General features: G+C 43.5%; 1 protein-coding gene across 3 annotated transcripts in view; it reads left to right on the top strand.

The window, feature by feature from the left end:
• STT3B (STT3 oligosaccharyltransferase complex catalytic subunit B) overlaps positions 1-19,180 on the top strand; it is a 169,911-nt gene that overhangs the window by 87,184 nt on the left and 63,547 nt on the right. For all 3 annotated transcript variants that reach the window (XM_056520086.1, XM_056520084.1, XM_056520085.1), the window contains exon 4: positions 8,067-8,132. In XM_056520086.1, the coding sequence (XP_056376061.1) occupies positions 8,067-8,132 (66 nt within the window). The remainder of the gene's footprint in view (positions 1-8,066; positions 8,133-19,180) is intronic.

The following is a 19,180-nucleotide window of genomic DNA, read 5'->3' on the forward strand; positions in this document are numbered from 1 at the left end:
TACTATCTAAATTGGTCTATAACATCTGTCCTGCTTTTACTTCTACCACAGAGGGCAGAATGTCAGAGACTGACAGACATAATGTACTCATATTAACAGCTAAGTGTTACAAAATTTCTAGTAAAGACTAGAAAGTTTCATCAAAACAGAGCTAAAATGGGTTTCTGCATCTCGCATTATGCCTTTTTCAGTCACAACCTACCATAAAACGCTTTCTCATTTAAAGAGGTTGTTTCAGGACTAGAGATTACAACCTGTATATACGGAATTTAAAGTGGGAGAGTCCATATTGAATTTAAAGTGGGAGAGTCCACTCAGGATCCACTTCTGTGTCAGAGTAGAGGGCCACTTTTATAAGCCTGGCACGTTCACACAGTTCATGCACAACCATTTAGATGAACGGTTGCCATGTAATGCAATCTCCTTTGCAGTGGATTAGACCAGGCTACCCTTGTCATTACATGTGGCCAGAGAAGCCAAAACTGCTGCAGTCCACTGATCACTGCATCGGCTTCACTTTATAAAGGGTTTGATCTTATGAGACGACCCCTCCTAACCTTGGAGACTGGTAGCAATCGTCTTGTCTGGTGCCTGCAGTTGCACGGTAAGGTGTGAGCCTTGCAGTTTAAAGGCGGTTGTTTTATTAATCTGTCTACAAATCCACTTCTGCTCCAATACAACCAGAAATTCAGTTTTTATTATATATTTCAGTTCTGCTTAAATCCATGTAAGCGAAGAGTGTAACTCTTGATGTAGACTAGAAAATGTGCCTTTCATTTGAATAGTGTTTTAAGTCCATTGTTTTACTTTTACGGCTTTACCTTAAGGCTGCGTTCACATGAGCCTATTTGCTATCCATGTGACATCCATATTTTTGCTAAATGTAATAAAGAGCCAATAATCTATGCAGATATTTACATGGGCATATAGTACCACTACCTACCGATTTATTTTTTTAAACTATATTACAGAGTAACTTTAACATTTCATTAGGCTTTAGCGCTTAAAGGGGTACTCCGCCCCTTGGCTCTGTGCATAATGACGGGCGATACAGGGGCCGGAGCAGCATGAAGTCATGGCTCCGCCCCTCATGACATCATGGCCCGTCCCCTTAATGCAAGTCTATGGCAGGGGGCGTGACTACCACCACGCCCCCTCCCATAGACTTGTATTGACGGGGCGGGCCGTGATGTCACGAGGGGCGGAGCCCCTGTATTGCCCGCCATTACGTGCAGAGCGATCTCGCTCTACGCAGTAATGATAGTGGGGTGCTGCAGCAGCGATCCCCGGGGTCCCTAGCAGCGGGACCCCGGCGATCTGACATCTTATCCCCTATCCTTTGGATAGGGGATAAGATGTCTAGGGGCGGAGTACCCCTTTAAATCTCCCAAGAATCCTTGGTGCCTCAGTGAATGCACAGAGCCTGTGCCAGTGTTCTAGAAATTCTAGCGTTCTAGAAATCAATCCAATGTTGTATAGTCGCCTATTGCAAGTATTGCCAACGTATCCTCTGCCTGAAGCTGTGACTAGAAGGCTACTTGGCTAACCCTGTAACAGAAATGAGGTGCAGGGAGTGCATTCTTATTAAACAGACCACTGCGTACACATGACTGGATTCTGACTACCGATAAACCTCAGATTAATGAATGCTCTGGACAAATCTTATTCTGTTTTGCCTAGTGCAGGGCCATGACATATGGATTCAACACCATACAGGGAATGAGTCATGCACCACCCACTCCTGCATTATACTCATGGCCTCATTTATCAAAACTGTCCAAAATATCAGGTGCCCAGAAGCAAAAATACAGAATGCATACTGGAATACTGACCTGTGCTGCCTTACGTGCTTTTAGGGCAGTGGCCGACATTTATCATTGTCTTTAGACAGTTTTTTGTGTCTACAAAAGGCACAAGCAGGGTTTATTTGCACCTTTTTTGCACCTTTTGGTTTACACATTTCTGCTGATTTTAAGTTGCAATCCACTGATTTTGTCAATACACATGATATGGATGGGTTTTATGAACTGCACCTTTATGTGAAAAGGCACAAAAAAAGGCGCAAAGCCACTAAAAAGTCTCTAAACCTACACCAGCCAAGACTTACCTTAGCTTTTTGTGTATGCGAAGAGATATTTCAGAAAATGTGACCCGCACAAAATGTATCAGATGCTCTGTGACCATTTTAAAAATCTGGTGCTCCTACACATTACCAGCACACAAAAATGTAGAAAAATGCTTCACTTACACCTACAATGATAAATGCCGGCCAGTTTTTCCCAACCAGTGTGCCTCCAGATGTTGCAAAACTACAACTCCCAGCATGCCTGGACAGCCAAAGGCTGTCCAGGCATGCTGGGAGTTGTAGTTTTAAAACACCTGGAGGCACACTGGTTGGGAAACACTGTTCTAGGGTATAATACCTCCTGTTAGGTGTTTACAGAAGCATATAACTACCTCCATATGCCTGTATGTCAAATCAGTCTTGGGGAATTACAGTAAGTGGCACTTTGCACATAAATGAGAGCCCTAGAGCCATAATATAGCTGCGTGTGTGAGCGCTTACACGTAAACGCATGAAAAAGTGCATAAGCTGTTTCCTATAGATCTTTTTAGGAAAGTTTCTCACAATGGTTTCCTCATAATAAAGATCTATCACCGGTCCTTTGGATCCCCACGATCACTAGAGTCTGACTTGGCGGTTTCTGTCTGCCCAGTAGGCTTTGCATAGAGTGGTCCAGCACATGTTCAAACACTGCTGCTTCATTCAGATTCCTTGTTGAGACGAGGACAGAAGACTCGGGGACTCTGTTCTAATGATCACGGGCGCTTCAGTGCCCAGACTTTATAATAGGAAACAACGTGTTGTCTTTGTGCATTTGTATTCTGGTTTTCGTCTGCACTTCTATGATCCCAGCATTTTTATGTCTGCCACCAAGCAGTCACCTAAAAAGTAGCAATAAACTAAAAATTTGCATGAATTGTGTGGAGACCATCACCATACACTTTCCTGTAAAGTACTAAACTATGTAAAATTGGCACTAAATATTCGAATTGTACCACATTGTTTGACAGAGCTGCGGTTTAGTGCTTTTTGTCTGTTATCAGCTGTTTACATGTTAAAGGGGTACTCTGGTGGATTTATAAAAAAAATTAAAAATTTAAATTGGTGCCAGAAAGTTAAACAGATTTGTAAATTACTTCTATTTAAAAATCTTAATCGTTCCAGTACTTATCAGCTAATGTATTCTCCAGAGGAAGTTGTGTAGTTCTTTCCAGTCTGACCACAGTGTTTTCTGCTGACACATCTGTCCGTGTCAGGAACTGTACAGAGCAGGAGAAAAAAATCCTATAGCAAACCTATCCAGCTCTGGACAGTTCCTTACATGGACAGAGGTGTCAGCAGGAAGCACTGTGCTCAGACAGAAAAGAAATTCAAAAATAAAAGCACTTCATCTGGAGCATACAGCAGCTGAGAAGTACTGGAAAGATTAAAAATTTTAAATACCGGTAGACGTAATTTACAAATCTGTGTTTTAACTTTTTGGCACCAGTTAATTTTAAAAACATTATTCCACCGGAGTACCCCATTAAGTTTAATGTTCAAAAATGGTTGAACCCCATCATTTCTGCTCCATGTAAGTTTACTGGCTGTAGAGCTGATCGTTCTGCCTGCACTCTGTTTACATGCTCCTTCAGTAAAGTTGGACTGTCACACGGAGAGCCTGATCCTGTACTGTATGCAAACAGATAGATGAGGTGTAACGGCACTCACACTCTGGATCGGTTAACCGCTGATCACATTGAGGTTACAAGAGGGTAATACAGGGAGGGAAGGAGCTGACAGAGAACAGTTCCCTTTGTCTGCTCCCTCCTTGTATTACCCTCTTGTAACCTCGATGTAAGTACAATAAAAATCTGCAGTTTTTTTTTATTGATCTGGAGTGAGTGTGTCGTTGATCATCTATCCGCTTGCATACAGTCGTTGGGCCTGTTGTGGCATTGTCAACCGAGCACCACTATATAACGGGACTTGGTTGCTGGAAGTTCTGTAATGGAGCTTCTCATGGTGAATTTGTGTGCTACAGTTTAGTAGTGCCAACCCAATTATGTTTTTATTGTCGTCTGACCCTATACGGTGACAGGAAAATGAAAATTATGAGTCACATGATATGACAAACCCCCCAGCACTCCTTTTTGAGGGTTGTATAACTCAAAGGCTAAGCTCTGTATTTGGGTAGTTGCTAAGGAAGCTCGTAATGTTAGTGACCCTACAGTTTGGCTTAGTAGCGTGGACTTGGAAGCATGTGGACAGTATACCATCTGCATCTTCTCCATACAGATCACTGGTAACTGGTTATTAGTCCTTTAGTGCCTTTGGTTTCATTCCAGCATACCTGCAACCTTAGATTGTATTAGTGCAACTGGGTCATGTGATCACAAGCCTGACCCTCAGAAAATCAGTGTTAATGTCTTTCCTGAGTCAGCGGACTTCCTGTAAACTATAGAATTACATCAACACCCATCCCACCCAGACCTGTACGCTGCTGTTATCCTATTTATGGGAAAAGAATATATCATAGTTATGTCCTTCCTTGGGGTTGTGTTTTAAACAGTGTTTGCTGTGCTTCTGCTCTGATTTTCCTAAAATGATGCGATTTTACTGCAATTGCACAAATTGTGGTGGTGTGTTTTTTTTTTTTTTTTTTTTTTGTTTACAGCAATTTCGAAAATCACAGCAAAAACTGGGCCAATACATACCGTAGTAAAGATGTGATTTAAAAACATGTTAACATAGCTTAAAATTTTAGATTTCTCTTATTGCTTTCATGACCTTATTCAAAAAGGCACTTTTAAATAAAACTGCATGTGACTGATTAAAATAACGGATACCGACCCACTTACTTATAAGTATCAACAGTTCAGGCTGCTTGAGTCTAGCCATGGGGGATAAGATAACCATGTGACTTCATTAGAGTAAGTGCAGCGATGAGACTTCGCCTCTCTCTCTCTGCAAACCCCTAGGAGTCATGGAAGTGGTGGCATTAGAAAAAAGTGTCAAAATAGAAATCATTATGGCTGGAAACTGCCTGTCACATTAGCTAAAACGGATAAGCACATGGCATACACAAGCACTGTTATTTTTTTAAGAGCTATTGCTGCAATGTATAAGGAAAGTTTCCTGGAGTGCCTAAACATTAGGTCACTCAGATCTCTAAATGGAGACAGCAGGGAACACCTAAATGCTTTCATTTCTAACCTGTGGTACTTTCTGCTGTGGCTTTGCAGTTTGACGTGCCACTAATTTACAAAAGGATTAGCCCCATTCATTTAGCGTACTGAAATCTGTTGGATACAGAAAAGGTGAACAGATCCTGAGAGACCAGGCATTGATTTGGTTTTTTGCTCATAACACATGATAGTCAGTCCCTGAAATCTCTAGATATACACTCATGGCCGTAAATTTTGGCACCCCTGAAATGCTTCAAGCGGTACGTCAGATCCAACCCAATTTTTTTTTTTTTTAAATATCGCGCTGTACCTAATCCTGACCATGTACATCAAATTTTTATGTGTCTAGCTCCTTTATTAATTTTTTTATTACATTTTTAATTTAACTCGCTAGTCTGAATTCCTCTCAAAGGGGGTGTGGCCTCACTGTGCAGGTCTCCGCCCCCTCCCACAGTATGCGGTCTGCTCGCATCTCTCCTATCCTGTCCAAGCAAGCAAGGGCGGCAGTTGTTTGACTGACTATTTCTGTATGAAATACTGAACATTTTCTAATGAAAGCAATTGCAAAACCTATTGGTTGTGTATGCTTTAAAACACATCAAAAGTTTTTGGATCTGACCGTACCCATTTCAAGAAAATGAAGTATTTCTCACAGAAAAGGATTGCAGTAACACATGTTTTGCTATACACATGTTCATTCCCTTTGTGTATGTTGGAACTAAATCAAAAAAATTAGGAAAAAGCTAATTGGACATAATGTCACACCAAACTCCAAAAAATGGGCGGGACAAAATTATTGGCACCCTTTCAAAATTGTGGAAAATAAGATTGTTTCTTACATGTGATGCTCCTTTAAGCTTACCTGGGGCAAGTAACAGGTGTGGGCAATATAAAAATCAAACCTAAAAGCAGATAAAGGAGAGATGTTCACTTGGTCTTTGCATTGTGTGTCTGTGTGCGCGCCACACTAAGGCCCCTTTCACACTATAAAGTTGCTCCGTTAAAAGACCAGTAATAAACTTCCGTTAGAAAAGCCTTTAAAAACGGATGTTAAACGGCAGCAGACTCCTGCAGTGCTAAGGGACTACTACTACTACTACTCCCATAATGGAACAGACATGTCAGTCTATTCCCCACTGCTCATCTCTGTACCAGTCAGGTGCAGAGATGAGCAGTGGGGAATAGACTGACATGCCCCCGCTGTGCGCTCTGATTGCGCTTGGAGCAGGGCAGCAGCGGAGACATGTCAGGTGGCGGTGAGAATATATGAATGAGGCAGCGCATTGGGGGCACAGGTCAGGTACAGCGGTGGAGAATGGAGCGCTATAACAGCGCACGGGGGACAGGTCCCTCCATTCTCCGATGCTCCTCTATCCGATACGGACATGAGCAGCAGGGAATGGAATGGCATGTCCCTGCTGTGCGCTGTGACAGCGCTAGAAGACCTTGCAGCAGGCAAGGGGGAATCATACATATACACAGGGGGGAATAAAATTAATATACTTAAGGGGGAATATGATTATACAGTAAGGAACACTGAAGTTTAAAAACCCCTCCAGGAGCCCTGAATGGCTGATGCGTACCGGCCATTCAGGGCTCCCGACGGGGAATTTAAAAGTAAGATACATCGCAGGGGAGCGCAGCATGCGGCCCGCCCCTGTTTAATAACTTCTAATCGCATCACGTCTCAGAAGTTAGACCAGTGTGATCAGTCCCTTAGCCCCTGTACTACAACCCCCATCATTGAACAGTCTGTTCCTTGATGGGGGTAGTAGTACAAACACTAATGTATCCTCCCCAGCCACCGGAAGACTCCCGCAGCTGGGGAACTACTACTCCCAAACACACGTCATAAAGCACCCAGAAACGGACGATGACAAAGCACTGGCGAGTTCTGAAGTGGCCAGGAATAAATCCCATTGAACACCTGTGGAGAGAGCTTAAAATTGCTGTTGGGGGGGAAGGCGCCCTTCCAATAAGAGAGACCTGGAGCAGTTTAAAAAGGAAGAGTGGTCCAACATTCCGGCTGCGAGGTGTAAGAAGCTTATTGATGGTTATATTTCCAAAGGGTGTGCAACCAAATAGTTATGGGTACCAATTTTGTCCAGTCCATTTTTGGAGTTTGGTGTGACATTATGTCCATTTTGCTTTTTTTTCCCTCACTTTTTTTGGTTTAGTTCCAATGCACACAAAGGGAATAAACATGTGTATAGCAAAACATGTTACTGCAATCCTTTTCTGTGAGAAATACTTCATTATCTAGAAAAATTTCAGGGGTGGCAACATTTACGGCCATGACTGTATATAATTAGCGATCGCAACATTTATATTGTACATCATTGGTGATTTAGGTGGTCTGATCGGCACCTCTGCGATGCAATCTCTGATTGCCAATTAGTGTTATCTAATATAGTCTAAAATCAATAATATTTAAAAGCATTTATAAATAATCATAATCCAGATCACCCCGTTCCTATTTTTCAAATTAAAAATAAAATCTTACTTTTTTATAGTTAACACCTATTTGTCGCCATGTGGTTTTGTTAGAACTATTAAAATATAATGTTACTGATCCCATATGGTAAATGACATAAGGGCGCACACAAAAGTTGCAAGAAAAGGGTGCTAATAAAATCTACAACTTGTCCCACAAAAAAGCCTTCATGATTCTGTTGGTAGGAAAATAAAAAAAATATAGGTCGTTCAAGAGGGGAAATATGGGAAAATGTAAAAATTTTGGATGTCTAGAAGGGATTAATAAAGTAATAAAACCTATATACTTTGTATGTCTCTTAGACGTTTCGATTCTCATTTTATATACTTTGTCATTGCAGGTGAAATCTGTGAAAACGGGCTCAGTGTTTTGGACAATATGCTGCTGTTTGTCTTATTTTTACATGGTAAGTACAGCTCTGTGTAGCTTTTATGTGCATCTCCTGAGTACTCCTGGCCACATTGGTATAATCTAATAATGTTAGCATTATACAGACCTGCAAGCTGTGGACCTAATTCTCTATCAAGGTATCCCAGCCCGTCCTTGCATAAATTCTCAGTTCATGAATAGGGATGAGCAAATCGAATCTGACGAATCCGAATTCGTTAGGAATTTCAGGAAAAATTTGATTTGCAATTAATGCGATTATCGCCACAATTTGATCATGCAAATAGCTTCATTAAACTCCATTTAGTGAGGTCCAGGGGCCGGGCATCTAAAATGGTGGATCCACATGTGAGGATATGGGGCGAGGAATCCTGGGAAGGGTAGGCGGGATGACTATGAATCACATGCTGCCTGTCACCAGCCAGCCACCCGGTAATGTCACAGTCCTATATAATCGGCAGCCATCTTGCGGCCAGTCACATCAGCGTTCTAATACAGAAAGAGAGGGATAGAGAGCAGTGTGTGTTGTACAGAAAAGCAAAACCTTATCTAAAGTCTATTGACAAATCACCCTGACTATTGTGATAGTTCCCTCCTCCGATGTCACTACATAGTTAAGATTTGACAGTTTTGACTTTAACATCTGGTAGCAGTCATTATGTCAGCATTCAGCCTACATATTTCTAGGAAATTATAAAATACAGAACTTAAGAACTTTCAAGTATTTTTTTTCTTATAATTTACTGAACATAACAAAGAATTTTCAATTTCTGGCTATACTCCTTTAAAGCACCAAAGCAATATTGGGTGAATACCTCTCCAGTGGCTGTACATTCAGGTATAATATGCATTAACTACATTATGTACAATCTTCTTCCCCTGCCTTTTTTAGCGATGTGATTTGAGATTAGCCTCTCTTAATTCTACAATACATAGTTATAGTTTGTAAGGAGGAAGATATACATATTTCTGTTGAGTTCAGCCTATTACCCTATAGCAGTGTTTCCCAACCTTTTTCCGCTCAGGGCACCCCTCGAAAAAAAATTACGTAATGCACAATATCTATTTGTATGTCAGTATGTAATTTACAGTGCTGCTTTATACAGCAACTCACACATGACGTCTTCTCTGATCAGCGTCGTTCCCTTCTCTTCTCCATCTGGTCCGGTCCATCATGACCATTTATTCCAGCCACAACTCTTCACCATTAAACCTGCAAAACAAACCTATTAGGCTCCGCACTTTACAAGCATCAGCCTCCAGATTCCCCTTTTACAAGGGAGGAGGAACACAGGGGCACATAGATGTAAATGGGTAACAGAGGGGTGTAGAGGCGTGTACAGGGGTGACAGGTGTAGAGGGGTGACAGATGGAAGACGGGGGTGTACATGGGTTACAGAGGGGGTGTACATGGGTGGCAGAGGGGTGTACATGGAAGACATAGGGGGGGGGGTAGAAGGGGTGACAAGGGTGTAGAAGAGTGTACATGGGTGACGTGGGCATCGGGTGACGGTTGGATAGTGACTGGTGATAACGGGTGACAAAGGGACAGAGGGGTGAACATGGGTGAAAAGGATGTGGTCAGAGGGGTGTACAATAGGAGGGTTAACATGGGTGACGGGGATGGACATGGATGACAGGGGTGGATAGGGGGGTGGCCATGTTGGACATGGATGACAGGAGGTTAGACAAGCGGTTAAGAGGGGTAGACAGGAGTGACAAAGAGACGGGTGGACATGGGTGACGGGGTAGACTGGGGGTGTAGACAGGTGTGCAGGGGGTAGACTGGGGGGGTGGACGGGAGGTGAGCATTTGTGACGAGAATGGACAGGGGTGGCCAAGGTGGACATGAATGACAGGAGGGTGGACACAGGAGATATGGGGGTGAGCAGGGATGACAGGAGGGTGGTCAAGGATGACAAGATAGTAACATAGTAACATAGTTCATGAGGTTGAAAAAAGACCAGAGTCCATCAAGTTCAACCTATATCCCTACTGAGTCCCTACTGAGTTGATCCAGTGGAAGGCTAAAAAGGCCCATTGAGTTCAACCTATATTCATAATGAGTCCCTACTGAGTTGATCCAGAGGAAGCAAAAAAAATCTCATACTAGAGGTAAAAATTCCTTCCCGTCTCCAAATATGGCAGTCAGAATAAATCCCTGGATCAACGTTCTGTCCCTATAAATCTAGTATCCATGACCTGTAATGTAAACAGGAGAGAATATAACTGGCACTACTGTGTCCAAGGGGACGCGGCAATCCCTCACTCCTTCGGGTAGCACAGTCACCAATATAAGCCTGAGATGGTGCTCAGCAGTATAGGTATACACAACAAATCCCAGCAAGCGGAGAAAGAAAAACTGCGGCAGCTCACCGACTTCAATCTTGGCTGCTTTATTAAATTGCAGGTGTGCAGGCAGGTGCAAACTTACAATGACAGAGCGACATACGTTTCACACAGAAATATGCTTCTTCCGGCGCATTTCAGGAAGAAGCACTTTTCTGTGTGAAACGTATGTCGCTCTGTCATGGTAAGTTTGCACCTGCCTGCACACCCGCAATTTAATAAAGAAGCCAAGATTGAAGTCGGTGAGCTGCCGCAGTTTTTCTTTCTCCGCTTGCCATGACCTGTAATGTTATTACTCTCCAAAAATGCATCCAGACTCGTTTTGAACTCTTTTACAGAGTTCACCATGACCACCTCCTCAGGCAGAGAATTCCACAGTCTCGCTGCTCTTACAGTAAAGAACCCCTGTCTTTGCTGGTGTAGAAACCTTCTTTCCTCCAAACGTGGAGCATGCCCCCTTGTTATAGATACAGTTCTGGGTATAAATAGATCATGGGAGAGATCTCTGTATGGCCCCCTGATATATTTAAACATAGTTATTAGGTCGCCCCTAAGCCTTCTTTTTTCTAAACTAAATAACCCTAATTCTGATAATCTTTCTGTGTACTGTAGTGCTCTCATTCCCCGTATTACTCTGGTTGCCAGTCTTTGAACCCTCTCCTGCTCCACTATATCTATCTTGTACACTGGTGCCCAGTACTGTATACAGTATTCCATGTGTGGTCTGACTAGTGATTTGTACAGCGGTAGAATTATTTCCTTGTCGTGGGCATCTATGCCCCTATTGATGCACCCCATGATTTTATTAGCCTTGGCAGCAGCTGCCCGACACTGGTCACTACAGCTAAATTTACTGTTAACTAAGACCTAAGTCCTTTTCTATGTCAGTAGTCCCAAGTGTTCTCCCATTCAATACATAACCCCAGCCCGGATTTTTCCTCCCCGTGTGCATTACCTTACATTTATCAGCGTTGAACCTCATTTGCTACTTCCCAGCCCAAACCTCCAACCTATCCAGATCCAGTTGTAACAGTGCACTGTCCTCTATTGTGTTTATCGCTTTACAGAGTTTAGTATCATCTGCAAAGATTATTTACTATTCAACCCCTCTACAAGGTCATTAATAAATATATTAAACAGAACAGGACCCAAAACGGACCCCTGTGGTACCCCACTAGTAAGTCACCCAATCAGAATAAGTACCATTAATAACCACCCTCTGTTTCCTATCACTGAGCCAGTTACTTACCCACTTACACACATTGTCCCCCAGCCCGATCCTTCTCATTTTATGCACCAACCTTTTATGTGGCACCGTATCAAATGCTTTGGAAAAATCCAGATATACGACATCCAGCGATTCCCCCTGGTCCAGTCTGGATCTCACCTCCTCATAGAAGCTGATCAGGTTAGTTTGACAGGACCGATCCCTCATAAAGCCATGCTGCTATGGAGTCATACATTTATTTGTATCAAGATATTCCAAAATAGCATCTCTTAGAAAACCCTCAAACAATTTACATACAACAGAGGTTAAACTAACAGGTCTATAATTCCCGGGGTCACCTTTTGTTCCCTTTTTAAATATTGGTACCACATTTGCTATGTGCCAGTCCAGGGGAACAGTCCCTGTTGCTATAGAGTCCCAGAATATTAAAAATAGGGGCCTGTCTATAACATTACTTAATTCCTTTAGAACACGGGGGTGAATGCCATCTGGACCTGGTGATTTGTCTGTTTTGATTTTTTTGTAGGCTGCACTGTACTTCTTCCTGGGTTAGACAGGTGACCTGTACTGGGGAGTTTACCTTATCACACTGTATTTCACCTGGCATCTCATTTTCCTCGGTGAATACAGTGGAGAAGAATTTGTTTAATATATTTGCTTTTTCCTGATCCCAGTTTATAATTTCTTCCTCATAATTTTTTAAGGGGCCCACACTTTCATTTTTTACCTTTTTGCTATTAATATAGTTAAAGGGGTACTCCGCTGCCCTGTGTCGGAAGCTCCGCTCCCCAGCGTCCGGAAGCTTATTGTTCCGGACGCTGTGTGCGGGCTTCCGTGTTCAGGGCCGCCCCCTTCGTGACGTCACGCCCACCCCCTCAGTGAAAGTCTATGGGAAGGGGGCGCGATGGCCGTCATGAAGGGGGCAGGCGGGCGGGCGACCGTGACGTCACGAGGGGCATCCCTGAACACGGAAGCCCGCACACGGCGTCCGGAACAATAAATTTCCGGACGCTGGGGAGCGGAGCTTCCGACACAGGGCAGCGGAGTACCCCTTTAAAGAACATTTTGGGGTTAGTTTTACTCTCTTTGGCAATGAATCTTTCTGTATTTATTTTTGCGGCTTTTGTTTTTTACATATTTTACATTTTTCTCTATAGCTTTTTAATGCTTCTTCACTGCTGTCCTGTTTTAGTATTTTAAATGCTTTATTTTTGTCATTTATTGCCCCTTTAATGTTTTTATTCATCCATACTGGTTTTCTTTTATTTCTGACCCTTTTATTCCCATAAAGGTATATATTTATTACAGTGATAATTTAAGATATATTTAAAAGTCTCCCATTTAGTGTCAGTATTCCTGTTTTTGAGGACATTATCCCATTTTATATTGTTAAGGGCTTCTCTGAGCTGATCAAACTTTGCCTTCCTAAAGTTCATTGTTTTTGTGGCCCCTCGAGAGATTCCCTTATTGAAGAACAAGTTATAATGTATTATTATTATTATGATCACTATTTCTCAGGTGTCCTTTTACCTGCACATTAGTTATTCTGTCAGGTCTGTTGGTTAATATGAAGTCTAGTAGGGCGCTCCCTCTGGTAGGGTCCTGCACCATTTGGGACAGATAATTGTCTTTAGCTATAGTCAGAAATCTGTTTCCTTTATGATATTCACAGGTCTCAGTCTCCCAGTTTATATCAGGATAGTTAAAGTCTCCCATTATTATCACATCATTTTGATTTGCTGCTTTATTTGCCTCAGTAATTGATCTTCTGCCTCTTCCATTATGTTTGGTGGCTTATAACAAACCCCTATCAGTTTTTATTTTTTTTAGTTTTTTATCTCCATATATTTCTACCCATAATGCCTCCACATTATCGTCCCCCTCCCATATATCCTCCCGCAGTGCGGCCTTCAGACTTTATTTCACATAGACAAACTCCTCCCCCTTTCCATTTTTTCCGATCCTTCCTGAATAGACTATAACCCTGTATGTTGACCGCCCAGTCACAGGTATCATCCAACCAAGTCTCTGTTATACCCGCTATGTCATAATTTTCCTCAGACATCAACCACTCCAGTTCATCAGTTTTATTGGACAGACTTCTGGCATTAGTTATCATGTAATTCATGTGTATGTTTTTTCTTCCTATGAAGCCTATTCGTATTAACTATTCTAACCCCCCCTCTACTCCACCCCCAGGTACATTACTAAGTCCCCACTCTCTATCTACACTGTCTTCCCCCTCTGTTATAGGTTCCCTCCCCCCAGTCCCTAGTTTAAACACTCCTCCACCCTTCTAGCCGCCATCTCGCCGAGCACAGCTGCACGGTAACCGACAGCGAAGTCAGTCCAGTTCTCCATGAACCCAAACCCCTGCTTCCTACACCAGCTTCTGAGCCCCTCATTTACCTCCCTGATCTCCCGCTGCCTCTCTGGTGTGGCTCGTGGTACAGGTAATATTTCAGAAAATATTACCTTGGAGGTCCTTGCCTTAAGCTTGCGGCCTAAGTCCCTGAAATCATTTTTTAGGACACTCCACCTACCTCTTAGTTCGTCATTGGTGCCAATATGGACCATGACAGTCCTAGAGACTCTTTCCTAGGATTGTATCCACCTTTTCCAGCCCACGGGAGCACCGGAAAGCTGAACTAATTTATGCAGGAAAAGTCAGCAACCGCCGAGCCGAGAAGTTCGTGACGGATCGAATTTACTGTAAGTTCGCACATCTCTACCGGCCAACACCATCTAAAGTTCGACATGATATACATCTATATATACATAAATATATACACAGAGAACATAGATATCAAAATATAATTTTACCAACAGCATCCCCCTCATCCGCCAACAGGGCAAACTTGTTGGGGTTTGTCAGTTCAGGACTAGCCTCCCTGACACTTTTTCCTCTACCCCGTTTTCTAACTGTAACCCAGCTAACTGCCTGACTGTCCTGAACCTCTGACCCACTATCCTCCCCCACCTCTACCCCAGAGAGTACTTGCTCAGTGAGCAGGAGACTCCTCTCTATGTTGTTAATGCTTCTCAATGTTGCCAGTCGCTCCTCTAGATCCAGGATCTGGGCTTCCAGACAAACAACTAGCACACATCTCGCACAACAATATGCACCCTCAAACTGCTGTTCAAGGATTGCATACATTGAACAGGATGTACACCGGACAACATTTTCCAACATGGAGGCCATACTAGTTATGGGGATTTAGTAGACCTTTTCGAGTGGAAGACTCTACAGTGTAAGCAAAGTAACACTCACAGCAATCTCAAACTCCTGCTTTCAAACTCTCAGATTTCAAACTCTTTCAGTTTCAGTCCTACAGAGCTCACTCAAAACACAGCATGCTCAGAAACTGAGTCCCAACCTCAAATTTATACATTTGTGTCCACTCTACCCCTCCCCCTACAGGCAGAGTGAAGAGAGAGAAAACTCTTAAACTAGTAGCAGTAAACCCTCTATGTGCAAGTTGAAATATTCACACAAAATCACTCCAGTTCACAAGTTAACAAGATACACTCCTCACCGCACAGCAGATATGGCAAAACAGAACACGATGGGTGACAAAAGGACAGAGGGGTGAATAGGGGGGTGGACATGGGTGACATGGGTAGACTGGGGGTATAGACAGGTGTGCAGGGAGTAGACGGTGGGGGGGTGAACATGGGTGACATGGATGACAGGAGTGGACATGGGTGAGAGGGGGTTGGACAGGGTTAAGAAGGGGTAACAGAGGGGTGGAAAGGGTACAGTACCTTAAGCAAGCCATTTTTCTTCACTACACCGGCACAGGAATCGGCGCAGCTTCCACGTTCCTCCCCTCTCCGGCAGGGCACTGACTCAGGGCTTCGGCAGGGCACTCATTCACTGCGCCGCTGGGCAACTGGTCACTACACCGGCATGGGAATCCAGCAGGGCATTCATTCACTGCACCGCGGGGGGACGCTGGTGCACGGTGTCCCTACACCCCCACGGTAATCCGGCAGAGCACTACCAGGGCACTCGCTCACTGGGACGCAGGGGGATGCTGTGTGCACATGCACAGCAAAGCTCGCACATACTTCCCCTCCCCTTGCGGCACCGTGAGTCATAGGCACGCAGGCCGGGAAATTAAAAAAGCAAACAAAACATTTTGACAGCAAAATCCCGCGGCACCCCAGTTGGGAATCACGGCCCTATAGGGTTGAAACAGAGAGCAACAAGAAATCCAATGAGGTAGAACCAATTCTCCTATTTTTAGGGAGAACAATTCCCTGGGTCAACAACCGTTGTCCAGATTAGTGACTATAACCAGGAATATTCTTACTCCCCAAAAATACATCCAGGACCATTTTAAACTCTTATTGAGTACACCATGATCACTTCCTCTGGCAGAGAGTTAAATAGTCTCACTGATCTTACAGTAAAGAAACCCCGTCTGCTGCTCTGGTGTAGAAGCCTTCCTTCCTCTAAATGTAGAGGATGCCCCCTTGTTACAGGTACTGTCATGGAAGAGATCTATGTACTGCCCCTGATATAGTTATACATAATTAGGTCACCCTTCAGTTGTTTTTTTTTTCTACACTAAATAACCCTAATTCTGATAATCTTTCTGGGTACTGTAGTACTTCCATTCCCTTTATTACTCTGGTAATCCACTCCGGCTCCACTTTATCTTTTTTGTACACTCGTACCCAATACTGTGCCCACTATTCCTTGTGTGATCTGACTAGTGATTTGTACAGTGGTAGCTATTTATTTGTAGAGTGCATCTATGTTTAATAGTGTCATTGACCCTTACTAAACAGAACCATGCCATGTGAATGGCGGGTCTGTCAGCAGCAGTTTATTGGGCATTTTCCATATAGCATTTGTTTGCATGAAGTAAAAATGTGCATATTAAAATGTTCTAGATTTTAAAGGGGTGTATCAATTAGTGTTCGTGGTATAAAGGAGAATGAGACCGCACCACTGTAATCACGGCAATCCTGCAGCGCAGTCACTGGTAGGACAGGTGATGTCCACAGTACAAGGATAAATAGGGGTGCACCGGATTAAGCAGAAAATTAACAAAATGCAGGTCAGTAGAAATAAAGCTTCAGCACTCACCTAGGTTTCAAAGATCCTTTATTCGAGCATCAAATCCAGGGGAAACCGCTGGCCAGGGGTGGGGAGGGAGAGAGGATGCCGCTGCAGGCGCAGCGGAGGAGGAGGCAACTAGTTTAGTGGGTAAAACCGCTTCGTCAGGCCAGACAAAGCAGTTTTACCCGCAAAACTAGTTGCATTCTCCTCCGCTGCGCCTGCAGTGGCGTCCTCTTTCCCTCCCCATCCCTGGCCAGCGGTTTCCCCTGGATTTGATGCTCGAATAAAGGATCTTTGAAACATAGGTGAGTGCTGAAGCTTTATTTCTACTGACCTGCGTGTCAATTAGTGTGTTTGCATATTGGTATTATTATAGAGGGTAACACATTGCATTCCTCATTGACTGAATTCAAGAAGGATCCTACTTTGTAATATTATAAACCTAATGGGGGAGATTTATCAAAACCTGTGCAGATGAAAAGTTGACTGGTTGCTTATAGCAAATTGCTGCTTTTTGTCTTTAAAAAGGCCTCTGAAATGAAGAAAAGCAATCTGACTGGTTGCTATGGGCAACTGATCAACGTTTTCTTTGCACTGTTTTTTATAAACCGCCTCAAGATCTTGGCACTCCTTTTATAATTTATTAGTAATCCACAACAATACTGCATGACTTTTGGTATCCGACCCTTCCCAGCCCATTTGGATTGCTCATATGTCATGTAGAAAGAGGCTGGCACCGAGGTATATACACATCCAGGAGATACAATGTAACTAAGGCTGGGTTCACACTACGTTTTCTCCCATACGGGAGCGCATACGGCGGGGGGGAGCTAAAACCTCGCGCTCCTGTATGCCTTCGTATGCGCTCCCGTATGTCATTCATTTCAATGAGCCGGCCGGAGTGAAACGTTCGGTCCGGTCGGCTGATTTTTGCGCCGTATGCGCTTTTACAACCGGACCTCAAACCGTGGTTGACCACAGTTTTAGGTCCGGTTGTAAAAGCGCATACGGCGCAAAAATGAGCCGACCGAACGTTTCACTCCGGCCGGCTCATTGAAATGAATGACATACGGGAGCGCATACGAAGGCATACGGGAGCGCGAGGTTTTAGCTCCCCCCTGCCGTATGCGCTCCCGTATGGGAGAAAACGTAGTGTGAACCCAGCCTAACACTAATAAAGGAAAAGTTCCAATGCCGATAAATACAGAAAAATGTATCCCTATCCGCAGGATAGGGGATATGTTTTAAATAGCAGATGGTCAGAGCACTGTGGTCCCCCCCGCGATCGTTTGTACGGAGCCCCGGCTTCCCACAGAGTGGCACGTGACCCCCACGCCGACGCACGGGCCGCCAGGCCCCCTCCATATATCTCTATGGGAGAGGCGAAGATAGCCGAACAGCTCTCCCATAGGGCAGGGGTCGTGACGCGCCACTCTGTGGGAAGCCGGGGCTCTGTACAGACTCCCCTCGATCTAAAACCTATCCCCTATTCTGCAGATAGTGGATAAGTTTTTCTGTACTTATCGGCATGGGACTTGTCCTTTTTAATAGGACTTTACCAATTTAACCCATTCTCCAGTATACAGGAGAATGGATATGAGCCCTTAGTGATGCACAGCACTAATGAAGGATCCTGTCCAATATAAGCATATAATAGAAAATCGTTTGACAGGTCGTACTTACCGCTGTACATCAGCCACAGTCCGATGGGCATGATGAAGCTGATTTAACAGCAAAACAGCTGTTTGCTTGTGTTGCCAGCGTGCTGATTGTAAGGCCGGTTCACTCTTCACTTCAAGTCTTCCGTCCGGAGCGTCCAAGATTGTATAAGTCAAAGAACAAAATTTCATGCAGTTTTCTTGTGAATTGCTATTAAAGTTATCACTGAGATTACTATTACATACCCTAGCCTATCTGTCCTCATGGATCCTTCCACACCCGCCATTCTTCTTCAAAGTTTCTTCTAGAAAAATGATGCTCCCACTCATTTCTTTTCCCAGCAAACCCATAAACCAGTTTAAATAAAATGTGGTTGTCTTCTGCAGAAACCTTAGTGACTGAAAACTGTTCAGTATAACGGCTAGCACCATTGATCCCAAGGTTTTTTTTGGGGGGGTGGTCTGTCTTTCATGACTAGTGGTCCCTGTACTTAGATCTCCTGTCTTGGATCCCATACATTTCTCATAAGAGTTAAGAAAAACCACATTTAATGATTGACTATATAACAATTAGTTATTCAGAGTTTTCTGAACACTGTAGACACATCCTGTTGTCACCAATCATGTGTAATCTTTGTAATTATTTTTGAATTTTCACATAATTACAGAGAAAAGAACAAATATATTACACAATTTGCATTCTTTTACTTGTGCATGTAGTATTTTGTGATTTTAATGTGATCTGCACCTAGATTATCTTC

The sequence above is a fragment of the Hyla sarda genome, chromosome 5 (genome assembly GCF_029499605.1).
Source record: "Hyla sarda isolate aHylSar1 chromosome 5, aHylSar1.hap1, whole genome shotgun sequence".
Classification (NCBI taxonomy): Eukaryota; Metazoa; Chordata; class Amphibia; order Anura; family Hylidae; genus Hyla; species Hyla sarda.